Here is a 15,399-nt window from a genome sequence, read left to right as displayed (position 1 = left end):
ACAAAACATTATCAGTAATGCACCGAATCCCTCCAAATCCAAAGTCCCAAAGACTTCAGTGCAGACACAGACATACACAGCTGAGTGTCTACAGTGTGGAAAGTTAAGAAAAAGTTAGCCTACCCTGAAGGATGATGAAGAATTCATCCTTTCACGCAGATACGGGTTGGTTATTGTGCCTCGCGGTAACCACGGCAACCAAGACACAGCCATTTTTCTTGCAGCGTTTTCCACAAAACAGACGCCTCGTCAGGCCTGAATGTTTTCCCGGCCCGACCGCGAGAGCTGAGTGATTCCCGGTGTAAACGGGTCCACACACCCCCACAGTGCCTCGCTGTGACAACACTGATGTGGACAAAAACCTTCTCTTTTTTCTCTGTTTGCTTTACAGTAAATATTTATCTGCATGTGGATTTCTGTATGGAGCAGCAGAGCAAGCCGCCAGTGTCTGTCTGTGTACGAGAGGGGCGCTTTTATGCTCCCATCAACAACACAGCTCTGTTATCAGGAGGCAGAGGTACAAGCTGACAGTAAGATATTATAAACTGTGCCTCCATGAACATAAAAACTGCAGCTTTCCTAGTAATTACTGTATTTTAATGTAGCAGGACCTGCCTGTGAGCCTGTACAACAGTGAGGCCAGTCTTTGTATCCCCATCACCCGAGCAGAATAACAACTAAAGTAAGTCATAATAATCACCTTTGCCTTTGAACAATAGCTACAGTCTGGTCCTGATATGGGAAATGTCCATATATAGCATTTTGGACTGAAACAGGAGTAGCTGTTGTAAACAGGCTGGTATGTTAATGAATGGAATGACGGGAATTCTAACATTCATTCACAATTCCAACTAACTCGGAGAAAGTAAAGCGATGTTGGCTGATTTTCCACTGGAATAACTGCGACTTATTCCTGTGTTTAGAGAAATGCCACAGGCTGATTCATCCAGGCCACAGTGGAGTTTCCCAACACAGTGACTGTACAGATGTAAAGAGCAGCTGCTTGCAGCTGTGCTGAATGAAGTAAATCTTCTGTGATTTTAGGTTATTTTTGTCAAAGTGCCTGAAACTATTTTTAGATGGCAGCGTCTCATTATGACGTGTGACTCAGTACACAGAGGCTCCATCACAAAGGGACAGTTTATTCATAGATGTTGAGCTACACTGCCTTTGGTGTTTACACATCATCTACTTCTCAGGACGAGAAGCCCGTTCTATCAGGTACAATCAGAGGTTTTCAGGTTTTAATGGTGATTTACCTTTTACATCACCATGGTAACTTACTGTATACGGCACAGCTCTGGAAGTACATAAGAGAGTACTGACCAATCAGTTCTCTAGTAAACAGCATGACCTAGAAGATGAGGTGTGACCTCGGTGTGCAGACAGTAAGAGGGTTTTTAGTCATTGTCTTTCCCGAGTAACTGTGTAAGTCTTGAACTTCATTCATACTCAGATTTCTGCTTCCAAGGAGCTGATCTGTCATTTTTAAAGTGGTGCTTTTTCACTCGTCCTTCTACCTGAACATTTGATTTTTAAGCAACTTCACACAAACTATGAAGCATTCATGCACAACCTCGAGGAATAAAACAGACAATGTAGCATCAGTTTTAGATTGTAGTTTTAGGCATGTTGTTGCTAGCAGCTAGACTATAATCATAAAAAGCATATTTGCACCAACAAGGTGATTCTGAAGAGTTATTAAAGTCCGGCATACCTCAGTATGAAACGCAAGCAAGCGACAAAGTGTGTCCTGAAATTATCTGAGGAAACTTGAAGGCAATTGAAGGTTTGCCAGGCCGAAACAGCAGACGAACAACATATTATCCAGCTGATAACTACAGTGGGGCAAAAAAGTATTTAGTCAGCCACCGATTGTTCAAGTTCCCCCACCTAAAATGATGACAGAGGTCAGTAATTTGCACCAGAGGTACACTTCAACTGTGAGAGACAGAATGTGAAAAAAAAATCCATGAATTCACATGGTAGGATTTGTAAAGAATTTATTCGTAAATCAGGGTGGCAAATAAGTATTTGGTCAATAACAAAAATACAACTCAATACTTTGTAACATAACCTTTGTTGGCAATAACAGAGGTCAAACGTTTACTATAGGTCTTTACCAGGTTTGCACACACAGTAGCTGGTATTTTGGCCCATTCCTCCATGCAGATCTTCTCGAGAGCAGTGATGTTTTGGGGCTGTCGCCGAGCAACACGGACTTTCAACTCCCGCCACAGATTTTCTATGGGGTTGAGGTCTGGAGACTGGCTAGGCCACTCCAGGACTTTCAAATGCTTCTTACGGAGCCACTCCTTTGTTGCCCGGGCGGTGTGTTGTGGATCATTGTCATGTTGGAAGACCCAGCCGCGTTTCATCTTCAAAGTTCTCACTGATGGAAGGAGGTTTTGGCTCAAAATCTCACGATACATGGCCCCATTCATTCTGTCCTTAACACGGATCAGTCGTCCTGTCCCCTTGGCAGAAAAACAGCCCCATAGCATGATGTTTCCACCCCCATGCTTCACAGTAGGTATGGTGTTCTTGGGATGCAACTCAGTATTCTTCTTCCTCCAAACACGACGAGTTGAGTTTATACCAAAAAGTTCTACTTTGGTTTCATCTGACCACATGACATTCTCCCAATCCTCTGCTGTATCATCCATGTGCTCTCTGGCAAACTTCAGACGGGCCTGGACATGCACTGGCTTCAGCAGCGGAACACGTCTGGCACTGCGGGATTTGATTCCCTGCCGTTGTAGTGTGTTACTGATGGTGACCTTTGTTACTTTGGTCCCAGCTCTCTGCAGGTCATTCACCAGGTCCCCCCGTGTGGTTCTGGGATCTTTGCTCACCGTTCTCATGATCATTTTGACCCCACGGGATGAGATCTTGCGTGGAGCCCCAGATCGAGGGAGATTATCAGTGGTCTTGTATGTCTTCCATTTTCTGATGATTGCTCCCACAGTTGATTTTTTCACACCAAGCTGCTTGCCTATTGTAGATTCACTCTTCCCAGTCTGGTGCAGGTCTACAATACTTTTCCTGGTGTCCTTCGAAAGCTCTTTGGTCTTGGCCATGGCGGAGTTTGGAGTCTGACTGTTTGAGGCTGTGGACAGGTGTCTTTTATACAGATGATGGGTTCAAACAGGTGCCATTCATACAGGTAACGAGTGGGGGACAGAAAAGCGTCTTACAGAAGACGTTACAGGTCTGTGAGAGCCAGAGATTTTCCATGTTTGAGGTGACCAAATACTTATTTGCCACCCTGATTTACGGATAAATTCTTTACAAATCCTACCATGTGAATTCATGGATTTTTTTTTCACATTCTGTCTCTCACAGTTGACATGCACCTCTGGTGCAAATTACTGACCTCTGTCATCATTTTAGGTGGGGGAACTTGCACAATCGGTGGCTGACTAAATACTTTTTTGCCCCACTGTACCTCAGTGTGAAAACTTAGCCTTATCTTTCAATGTCAAACCCAAAGAAGAAGAAGATAGCCTCGATATGCTGAACTGTGGCTGCAGCTCAGGAGGTAGCACAGGTCAGCTAAGGCTGGTCATTCAATCCCTGGCTGCTCTAGTCTGCAGGTCAGGTATACTAACCCCAGTGCGTTTAACAGAAAGCAGTGCAGGTGAATGAGGCATGCATAACAGCATTGTATCAGAGCTGGTGCACACGCCAGCACAGGCCCCTGATGTCTTTGTACTCATCCCAGCCTCGTCCTTCCTCACACTCTCATCATATTTAGGTGTAACTCACTTTTTCTGCATCCTGTTCAAAGAGGCGCAGCTGGAAGCACTGGTCCAGCTTCAGTTTCCTGACATGCCACATCTGATGGAGATGTTGCCTGGTGGAATGCAGCTTATCCAGCAGACTGGCCACCTGTCAGGAAAAGCACAATGTGTCACATGACAACAGCAAGCTCATCGAGTGTGTCTTACATTTCATTCAGCACATCACTTCTGATCTGAATGTGATGGCAGGTTTTCTTTGGATTGAACCAACAGTTCATTACGTCTGTCTTTTACACTGCTGTGTTACTGCTGTGTTTAGTACTGCAGGTGCACAAGTGGGGAACAAAACAGCACCTGCATGTGTATAATTCCACAGTTTAGCCTCACCTTCTCACTCGCATGCCATTGGCCGGTTTGATATTGCCTTTATGATCCTCTTTAATCCAAAACGTAAAGCACAGATTTAAATATGAAAGATGTCTCACACTCATACATCAATGTAAATGCTGCTCACGCAGGCAATGCACATGTACTTCATGTGCTTAATGCAAACAAGTTCTGCACTCAAATTTTCCCTGTGGAGTCCTTTGGCTAATGAGCTAATATGCAGCCAGCACTTGTCAGATAATGAGGGTTGCTAACGAGCTGGCTAATGAGAAAAAATAAGGCTGTGGACTGAATCTTGTGTTATGATACCATGTGCTTTAAGCATTCAGCAGCTGGAAGGATGTGAGTTTCATTTAGTTATGAACAAAACTGTCAATAATCATCTAGACTCAGTTCACTTTTATCTATAGCACCAAATCACAACAACAGTGGCCTCAAAGCGGTCAACGTTACTGGTCATGTACGATGTGGGCCCTGATTATGTAGGCATGAAAGTATACCTGCAGGTTTGCAGTTAATATTCCAGTAAGTACTCTTATATAAGGCCAAAAGCATCTGCAAGCATCATGCATGGATGCATTAGTATCTGAATGTGCCACAGCAATTCTCATGTCTAGGTTCAAAGTTTTGTTTGCATCAGAAAGTATAGATAAACCACAACAGAAGCTACTATTCTTGTTTGGGGCCAGCCTGTGTTAACCTTAGCTTAAATAAAAAAGTGTATGCTGGGAGATCTTTGCTGGGCTGGACGTTGCTTACCTTGGGCACAAGGCTCTGAAAGTCAGCTGAGCCTGAGATGCAGTTTCTCCCTGAAAAGCCATCACTCGATCTGATACACTGGAGCAGCCTCTGGCCTTCCTGGTCTAATTCCTCCACTGGAGCCTTTAGCACCTGCAGGAGAGTAGCTTCAGTGGCTTTGCACAGTTCAAGCCTCTCATTAATAGTAGGAGAACACTGAATTGTGCTGGCTTTAGCACAGCTCGATCTAGAGCGATAACAAAGTCTCTGACTGTGTCTGCACCTGTACTGATAGTGACTCACCTTTTTCTTAAGCTGGGTGTGTTCCTCTATCAGTCGCCGAGAGCCTTCCACATCTGCAGGAAAGTCCTTCTTGGACAGGAGCTCCTGCAGAAGACAGGAAACACTGGTCATATCGGCCATAGCAGTTACTCCCATTCTTTGAGCCTTTGCTGCCCCCACCTGCAGATCCTCCAGTCTGGACAGCAGATGAACAGCATTGGACATGAACTCCTCCAATGACACCCTGAGATCCATCCACTCCTCGTGGTTGTAGTCCAGCGAGCCTTCAAAGTCGTCTGTGAGCTGGGAGGGATCCACTAGCTTGGCAAGACCTTCAACTGACACCATGTTGGTCTGTTCACACAGACACAGGTTAGACGTGAGTTCTGACTACCTGCGGTGCTTCATGTGCTTACTACAGTGTAGTGACTGCAGCGTCTGTGCCACATATATAAATACATGCGTAAATCATGATGGCAGCTTGTGGAAATCAAAGATGCCTGAAAGTATTATTAGTTATTATCAGTTTGCCACACAAATAGCATTACAGCACTAATCTCTAATCATCTTACTGTTAATAAGGTTTCCTTTGAACGTGTTTTGGGTAAAACACACAAAGCCCACTGACCTCAAAAGAGAACTTTGCACTCCCGAAGTTCGTCTTCTGTTTCTGCCAAAAGTTGTCGGGCTTAATGATGAGAGCCACACAGATCTCAGCTGGGAAAGACTCCTGCAGCGTCTTGAGCAGAGGCTTAATCAGCTCCCACTTTGAACCTCGCATGTCAATGATGACAGTGAAGCCACGTTTGCATACGTCCTCGCTGACGGGACACAGACAAACAAGATGAGGAGGCAGAAGAGGCTCAGAGGAAATGATTAGTATCCCTGTTATACGAGACTTAAAGTGAACCAGACAATGCAGTTGTCTGCTACAGACCAATGTCTCAAAACCATCAGGTCCATTTGTGGTTGCCCCACAGACGGGGAGCGCCTGAGGCGGCAGCCTTGTTTCACTGGTGTCGTCAGCAGTCTGAATATGTTTGATATTTAAAGGAAACTTTCAGAGGGACATTTAGCAGAAGACGTCAATCTTATTCTGCTCTGCTGTGGCCTGTAAGTGACAGTCACACTGCAGGTAAAACATAAGTGCAATCCCATCAGATAATCTGGATGATATATTCCAGCATGGACGTGTTTGACGTTCTGAGCAGGTAAACTGTTTTCTGTTTGCAGAAGAAACTAAACACGCTGCAATAAAAGAAGAAGCTGCAGCGGGGGGCTCTGCAGGAATGAAACGTACTGTTTCTACGAGGAACATTATGTTTCCAGCTGAAACACAAGTAAGCAGGAATCAGGGGGAGCTGTACTTTAATATTGAGGTAACAAAGTGGCAGTTTTCAGTGTTTTCCTTTCTTTCAGTGCAACCAGATGTGTGCATGTATCTACCTCTAGCACAGCACATCCACATGCAGGCGTTTGTTGAGCACAGCTCAAGTGCTGGACGATGGCTTCTTGAAGCTGACAGTTGAGAAGATTTCTCCCAATCAGAGCCATAAACAGACAGAAACTCAAGCAGTTCAGTGCCTGACTCAGAGGAACTGCAGCATAACAACTGAACTGAACCCAAACTGCCACAACTCAGTGCCTAAAATTCAGTTACTGCAGCTGATTCGAGTGCCACAGCTCCACCTTCAGTAACATGCAGAGTCTATTAATACAAAGTCAGTTCATCCATTATAACCTGCAGACAGACCCCGTCACCCTGGAAACAGCAGTTCGATTAGCAAAAGTGGGTAAATGCATTTATGTGTGCATTAGTCTCTGACAGTACAGATTATTGTCAAAGGCCCTGGTTGCAAACTTTCTATAACACGTCACCACCGTGTCACATTTCCTTCTTCAGCAGTCGTCTCTAAACACAAACTGGCCGCCCTTTATCCTCGGGCTCACTCACATGTGACGGATGTGTTTGGGGTCCATTCTGAAGAGTCTCAGCTACACGCAGGACGGCATAAAGCCACTCTCACTGCAGTCCTCTACTGTCACATGGTCTGATCTACCACCACCCATTGGGCTGAAGCATCATCTTGACAAACCTCTCAAATTCTGGCATCAGTCTGGAAATGACCCGGCAGTGGTCTCGGCCCTTTGCACAGCTATTTTTACTTTACATTTTGAATTCCTCTGTGCACGACTCAGTGAAATGTGGGTCTCGAATGAGTTCAATCAAATCATTTCGATCAAGTTTGTGCAGATATTTACCAGATCAGTCAGACGGCTGAATGATGCTTAACACTGTCAGCACACTGTATCTGAACAGGCAGCATTTTATATTATGTGTGTTTACAACATTTCACTGTATAACTCAGTTATTTTACTCAAGCTTTCATCCTGATACGTTTTACATTTAAAATGATTCTGGACAAACTTTAGATCCATCCATCCATCAGCTTCCGCTTCTCCTTTTCAGGGTCGCGGGGGGCGCTGGAGCCTATCCCCGCTGTCACAGGGCGAGAGGCGGGGTCCACCCTGGACAGGTCTGTCGCAGGGCCAACACACAGGGACAGACAACCAGTCGCACTCACACCTACGGGCAATTTGGATTAATCAACTAACCTATCCCCACGAGCTGCATGTCTTTGGATGATAAATAAATTCATGCACCCCACAACTGCTAAAAAGAGACTGCAATTTAATTTTAGCTTTAAAAATCACCTGCTAAAAAAAACTACTACTAACTGAACATATTTTAACTGGATTTTTTTCCTGTGGTCGTCTAAATGCTGCCTGCCCCACAGTTTGAGAACCGCTGCTTTAAATCAACTTAAACTGAAACGATATTAAAAACTATGAGACCAAAACGAAAACGTTCCTGTGTGCAGAATGACTGGGGCAGGCCTGTGCCTAATATTTCGACTGCTTTCCTTGTAACACCCTCAGACTGTGTGAGTGCTCACAGACCGGCTCTTGTGTGCTGCAAACACTGCAGCTTTCATGCTGATGCAAATTAAACACTGGTCTACGCCTGCTGTTGTAACAGACTACAAGGAAGCACTTAATTGCTTAAATGTCCACTCCAGCCTTCACTGCTTCCTTAAGTGCCCGTCACACTTGAGTCTAACTAAATGTCCTAATAGAGCGGCTGTAGAAAGAAAAAAGATGATACCTCTAACGTGAAAATGAAGGCAGGTGTGTGTGTGTGTGTGTGTGTGTGTGTGTGTGTGTGTGTGTGTGTGTGTGTGTGTGTGTGTGTGTGTGTGTGATGGCATTGTGAGTACCTGGGGACAGTAGACAGGTAGGTTACCAGCCTCCTCAGGTCCTCGGGTTTTATTCGGTCATGGTTGCTCCTGGCAGGAAATGTCAGAATTGGTCCTCCTCGTTTATCTCGTCCACCTGCAAGTAGATGCACAAGAAAAACCTTAAAGCCAAAACACACGTGTTCAGGCAGGTAATCCAGGGTGAGTTTACATCTACATGTGAATCAGTGGAATGGCGTCCAGCGACACTTAAAGTGTAACTAAAGTGTTACCACTTTGTTAAGTGACCACAAAAAAAATAGCTATGAAAAAAAAATGGACCAATCACACCTTCACAAATAAACCAGCTGACCAATTAACATTTAACGAGGTGGTATTGGCTGATTGGTTAAGCCACAAACCGAATAGGTTCTGGACTGAACCACTACAGGTTAAAAGGGGAGACAGTCAACATGTGCTCATCCCACAAGCTGCGACACATCCTGCTGGTCATCAGCAGGGGCTGCAGACGTGTTGAGCAGCAACGCTGCCCTCAACAGTTCTGTTGTTCAGGTGTCGCACAGTTTTCTTCTCAGTGTCTTTTTAACATTGTTGGAATGGATCAGAGTGATGCAGGTTTCAAAATAAAAGCAGGGAACAGTGAAGCACATGGTCATCTTCCAAACTTCCAACGTTAGATTGCTTGTTAAACTATGTGTAGGAGAGTGTGCCGGCCACACTGGTGTGTTGTTTGGATGTTTGCTTTGGCAGTGAATGAGCTCTAAGGGCAGAGGAGAGACGTTCCCATGGTGTGAATAGATTGGATGCCTTTCCTGCCTCAGGATGTGCGTGAGTCCAATGAGCTTTTCACGTGTGCAGATATGTGAGTAATAATATACTCGACTATATTCTAAACAGGACTGTGGACAGTCCACGGGACGTTCTTACTGGTCCTTTTCCTTATGACTGAAAAAAATCCCATCTTTTTGTCTTCAACATGAAAAGATTATATAAATTTCAAAACATTCTTAACTATCAAACAATGTTACTAAACATGAAGAATAGCTCCTAATGCTTCAAACACCTCTGTGTTCGTCCTGCATGACCATGGTGGTGGGGACAGGCTCTTTGCTGTAGGACACTCAGGGAGCTGATGTAAAGTTCTCCTGAAACAGACTGGAGGCTTGTGGATTTAACGCCAACAACACTGACTGACACTCACCTGACACAAAGGCAACTTTCTCCTTTAAAATAGGAAGAACATCAGAGGCCTTGATGCCTTCAGTCCTGAAGGGCCCTGGAGAGATGCAGGGAGAGAGAATATCAGCATGAATCTCACCATTGGATCACCGTTCCTAGGAGACACACCAACACTGTAATCTGTTACGGTTACATCACTATAAGCATTTCACATCTTAATAACTCTTCAGTAGATGTAGAGCAGAAGTAACTTAAGTTAACACACACAACATTAATAACAGCAAGTCAGCAGAATCCATAGAAAGGGGAGAGGGAGGGATTATTTAAAACACCTTCACTCTGTTTGAGAGAAAGACCTTTACAATCACTTCACAGTACATCGTCCCCTCGCTCTTATTGTGCTTTTCACCTTCTGTCCTTGATATTAATCAGCTGCATCTCCCCTAAACACCGTGGAACAGTGAGTGTGATGGTGACGACACAGCGTGACACATCCATGTGTAAACGTAATAGTAACCCACTGAGGCCTGGAAGCCAGAGGTCGCCCATAAACAGGAACAGACCAATTAGCTTTAACGATTCGTGTCACTAAAGGTTAACTATGTAATTGATTGGTTTTATGCCTGCGGTGTGTCAACAGCATTGATTAAACTTGTAAAGTTCTAGTTCCTTACTGATATTCACATGTGCTTATAAATTTACATCTTTGTAGTTTCCTTGGCTGCCAATGATTTAAAGTCTCCATGTGAGAGATTCATGACATTTGTTTCAGCTCTACAGTTTCTATAATCTCCTCTGAAAACTTTCATTTCAGACTTATTCCAAACTTTTTACAGATGCTTTTTTAAATTGCAGTAATTTATTAATAATAAATTATAATTACCATTTCATTGTTTGTTAGCAGTAAATTCTATCTTGTCTATTTTGTAAATCTGGGTCATATCAAACATGACTAATGACTCGTGTTTGTTTCAGCCAACGAGCACGTGGTCTCACAGTCCTTCGTGCACGTGGTTTTGGCAGCTCCAGCCATGTTTTTATCGTCTATGATGCAGACAGACTGTATGCTTACTTTACCTTTTGTGTCTTTATCAGGATCAATAAGACTTTCTCCTTCTTTCCAGTTACTGGGAATGTAAGCAAGCGTAACCATGAGTGTGCACTAATCACCTCACCAGGTAAGATTGTTCCTGGTTTTACATCTTCAGTCTTTATATTGTTTGTTTTTATACTTTAAACAGAATCAGGAGGCTGAACAAATACATCAGCTGGCATGACGTTTGCACCTTTTGTGTAAAATAAATAAATGCACTCAGATTACTAAGACTGGGGTGTGTCAGCTTCATCATAGCAGGCTAACAGGCTCGTACTAAGCTGGCAGAAATGCTGCGTTAAGAAGATTACACAACATGTCCGTGAAAGGGCATTACTGCTATGTTAGACAGTTTAGTTTAATAGAGTGTCTGTTTTTATTAAGAGTGCTTAGCAGTAACAGAAGCAGTGATAGGCTGTGTGGTTATGGCTAATTAGTCGGCTTAAGGCAAGCTGGTCTACTGAAAACTACGATTTCAATGTGTCAGATACATAAACATGTACGGAGGACCAAACAAGAACACCACGTGATTTCCAAATACTGACAGACTGTTAGCATCGCAGACAGTGTTAGCCACTGATATTATAAATCAGCTTCTTTTCCACAACACATGGGTGTTTGTAACTTAGAGGAAACATAGATGTGTCAAACAATAACCTTATACAGGTGATCGCGTCAAGAAACAACTTGGCCAAGTTCTGTGAAGCTGAATGTCCTGTAATGAAGTCAGACCAAAACAGATGACTCTGGATTTATGTCTTTATATTCACAGGACTGGAACAGAAAAATAGGTTGTGCTCCAGGAAACGAGGCAAAGAAGAGAGAGAAGCGAGTGTGCTGCCAAGATCAGCAGCGTTTTCTTCAGACCGTTAAACATACAGCAGAGGAAGCCAGTGTGTGTAAGGACGTAACACTCATCTGTCCTTCTGAGGGGAAACACACAGGAACCTGTCAAATGTGCTGATGCTTTTCACTTTTCTTATGGGAGGAGATTTTGATCATTTGCTGAGCACATGATGGTGAGCGAGGGTTTCTTCGTCCGAGCAATCAAACAACCTTAGACACCTGTGATGGACGTCTTTACACAGAGCTGGCCCAACATTTATGTTCATGGTTACGTGATTATTTTTATGTAACACTTTCTCTTTTTGTTTCTTATCTTGCTTTAGTAAAAACTTTCAGACGGACAAATGTGACACGAGTGTCGAGTAACAACGTCCAACGTTGTTTGACATATAATTTGTGTAAATGATGATGTTTGCATTTTCTTAAACCTCTGTGCTGAATTAACTAAAGCATTGCTGTAAACTGAGTACATATGTGTGTTCATTTCTAAGTGATGTTTTTAGGATGTCCAGCAGACATGTGTGGGTTTAGGTCGGGGGTGATGTAGCTTGGCGTGTTTTTGGAGACATGATCACAAGATTACCTGACTGGTGGTATGCACGTGTGAGATGTCTAACCAGGAATCCCTAATTCAGAATCAGCATACTTTATTAATCGCTAAGGAAATGATGTGGCTTACAGTCGCTCCAAGACAGCAACAGTAACAGACTGAGCTGACTGCATAATACAATATGTTACAGATTTAACAGATAGCAGTAATCTATACAAATCACTCAATAATAAACATCAATATGAATATTACAGAGGTGAGAATATATATGACTGACATTGACTCTAACCTGTGAACTTTGTCATTTGCTGTGTTACTGTAGAGCGTGTGCAGAAAGGTGTAACTATTGCAGTGTGTTAGATGGCGTTTACAGGGAGATGACCACAGTCAGGAATGATTTCCTGTGTCATTCAGTGGTGCATTGTGGGTAATCTCAGTCTGTCACTGAGCGTGCTCTTGAGCTGTTATATGGCCTAATCTTACCAAATATTTGTGCAAACGTTTGCATGAACACTGTGTCTCTGCCTCGCTGTGTGTGGAGACGCTACAACCCCCCCCCCCCCCCCCCCCAAACAAAGGTATTAAAATGAGAATGTAAAAAAACAAAAACAAAATTTTGCTGAAACAAACATGCCTTAGTTATTCAGATGTACTCCGTGCTTTGGCTGTCATACTATCATGTATTCTGGCTCTTCTGTAACTGCTGACACACACACACACACACACACACACACACACACACACACACACACACACACACACTAATACTATCTAACACTAATTGTATCACTTAAACCTGAATGGCTGAAGACTGCGACTGTGCAACAAATGAATGAAGTTTGCTAATAATAGTTATAATAATATAGATTTTGTAATTTCCTACTGAAAGTATCTAAAACAGACTAATAGCCTATTTCTTCAGCCTGAGAGTTCAACTCCACAGCTGTGCACAGCACTGTCGTTCTTATCCCTTTGCCAGCAGGACCCAAAGATGGGGGCTCACTTCACAACTGCAGAGAGCTTTTATTGTGAAATAACTAAAACTCACAGTTTGAGTAGTGCACCCAGCCTTAACTGTCATTACTGTGCTCATGTTAGCAGAAGCTTGCCCCTTGAGTTGGATCATCGTGTGTTATTTTGAACTACTTTGGATAAGCGTAGTTAACAAAGAACAAACTCTATGGCTGCTGCATTGCAAAGCAATACCTAATGTATGTAATTGCCTAAACTGCTGAAAAATGAGCACATGAAGGCAAAGAAAAACAATGCAGCAGTTGTGAACATGAATCTTCCACTCAGCTGTCTATAAAAGCGAGCGTGTGCAGCGAGTCAGCCTATCCAGCAGGCTCACAGAGACACACTGAAATCACCAATGCAATTAGACAGCACCTTAGACAAAAGATGTTATCCTCTGCGGCAGTTACTTTTTCAAAAGTAGCAACGACGTATGTACAAAAAGATGGGGAAAGAGAGACAGCTGCCAAGTACTGTGGTACAGTCCAATCCATCATGGAGGTACACTGGATGTGTTTCTTCTTCTATTCGGTGAATACGGACTTTATTTTGTGCATAAAACCAGTACATACTCAGCATGTTCTCTCTTTCTTTGGCCACATTCACCCATTTGTTTTTTATCCTGTGCCGTGAAACACTTTTGGGCAATGTGTTGGAGATTTATGCTGAATTCAAGGCAACAGATAATGAGCACAGCTACCACAGTGTCCTGCAGCAACGCGACACACTCTGGTTTGAACTTACTGGGACCATCAGAGCATGAAATTCAAACCAAAAGCTCTGCCCCAGGCTCTTAGGACTGGGTTTTGTTTCAACCAAGAGCTAAATACACACGTTTTCAGGAACTAGAAGTTGTTACATGTTTAATTAAGTCTCATATATTTTGGTTTTTGTTTTGGAAGCTTTTCTATGCAGGTGTTCCAAAAAGACAAAGATGATGACCAAAGAGTGTGACCTTGTACTATGTTGTTCATGTCACTATCAGTCTGAGTAGGTGCAGAACAACAAGTGTGAAAATGAACCATAAGTGTCGGGCATGGTTGGTTTGATGGTGGCTCGTCTTCATGCTTTCAGTCTGTCACACACCTTTAATCTAACGTGAGTTTTCCTCATCTCATGTCATTCTATGGTAGTGACACAGCTGTGGTTACAGAAGCATGTGGCTGTTTAATATGCATTTATGTGTGCATGTGTGCGTCCTTACAGTTACACTGAAATTATCCAGAAACCACCTGAAACATTTGCTAGCTGCTACTAATGGAAGAAGATGTGTGCGTTGTGTTTAAGTTAAGTGAACTGAAATTTCAATTTGAAGGGCAGGCACAGCACAACAAAGTAGGGCTGTTCGATATAACGATATATATCAGATGACAATATAAAAACGTCTGTCGTTTCATTTTACGCTATCATTTGTTTCGTGGTGTCGCAAAATAAACTGTTTACAGCAATATTTTTCATGTTCTGATGTCACTGTAGTTATTATTAATTTCGTAAAGTTCAATCTTTCTCTTATATTTAATATAACCACACTACGGACGGACAAGCGACTGTTTTGTTAATGGGTTGTCGTTAGCAACAGCGACGGTAACACCATTGCGTGTTCCACATAAACCTTTCACAATAAAGCTCAAGATCCTGTTGAGACTTTTCAAAATAAACTGAATCACCTGAAAGATGCAGATTATTTACGGATGAGAAGTAAAAAACGAGACGGCGGCCGTTACAACTTATGTCAAAAAATGTATCGTTTCATGCGTCGGTTAAAACACTCGACTCCAGCTACACGACGCCCAGCAGGAAACACTTCACCTGCCCGAGATTCACAGAGTTTACAGAAAATGTTACATTTTTGTGATTTATATCGTTATCGGACGATAGATGTTTTATATCGGGATATGAGATTTTGGTCATCCCTACAACAAAGTCTGCATTTAAAAAAGGACTGTATTGAATTAATATACGAACCTTGGCAAAAACTCAAATGTTGATGAAGGGTACTCAGCTTCAGATAGAACAAGATACAAAGCATTGAAACACATTAAGACAAACTTAATGAACATTTGGACCCAGAAGCAGGGTTCATCATCACTTAACAACCGGATTAGAGGAAACTGACCAACAGCCCCCATGCACACACACACACACACACACACACACTTTTTCAAAGCATTCTGTTGCTGCTGCCAAAATTTATGGATTAAACTTGGAAGGCTATGTTGGTGATAATTGCTCATCTGGCAAGATGCTAATTTGTGACTGTGACTCCACCTTTCATTAAAAAGGCACCCACTTCAGGGCTGGGCGATATGG

General features: G+C 43.0%; 1 protein-coding gene across 4 annotated transcripts in view; it reads right to left on the bottom strand.

The window, feature by feature from the left end:
• The window catches only part of kalrna (kalirin RhoGEF kinase a), a 149,987-nt gene that overhangs the window by 95,200 nt on the left and 39,388 nt on the right, over positions 1-15,399 (bottom strand). For all 4 annotated transcript variants that reach the window (XM_086267606.1, XM_086267608.1, XM_086267605.1 and 1 more), the window contains exons 2-8: positions 9,609-9,683; positions 8,429-8,543; positions 5,779-5,971; positions 5,331-5,504; positions 5,172-5,255; positions 4,890-5,021; positions 3,769-3,891 (exon numbers count right to left, since the gene is read on the bottom strand). In XM_086267606.1, the coding sequence (XP_086123732.1) occupies positions 3,769-3,891; positions 4,890-5,021; positions 5,172-5,255; positions 5,331-5,504; positions 5,779-5,971; positions 8,429-8,543; positions 9,609-9,683 (896 nt within the window). The remainder of the gene's footprint in view (positions 1-3,768; positions 3,892-4,889; positions 5,022-5,171; positions 5,256-5,330; positions 5,505-5,778; positions 5,972-8,428; positions 8,544-9,608; positions 9,684-15,399) is intronic.

This window comes from Aulonocara sp. 'chitande type north' Nkhata Bay, linkage group LG16 (genome assembly GCF_057382095.1).
Source record: "Aulonocara sp. 'chitande type north' Nkhata Bay isolate Kocher_YH1m ecotype deep benthic linkage group LG16, A_spYH_male_GT1.1, whole genome shotgun sequence".
In the NCBI taxonomy this organism is placed as follows: Eukaryota; Metazoa; Chordata; class Actinopteri; order Cichliformes; family Cichlidae; genus Aulonocara; species Aulonocara sp. 'chitande type north' Nkhata Bay.
Note: the sequence above shows the minus strand (reverse complement) of the source record. Positions and strands in the feature narration are given on the sequence as shown.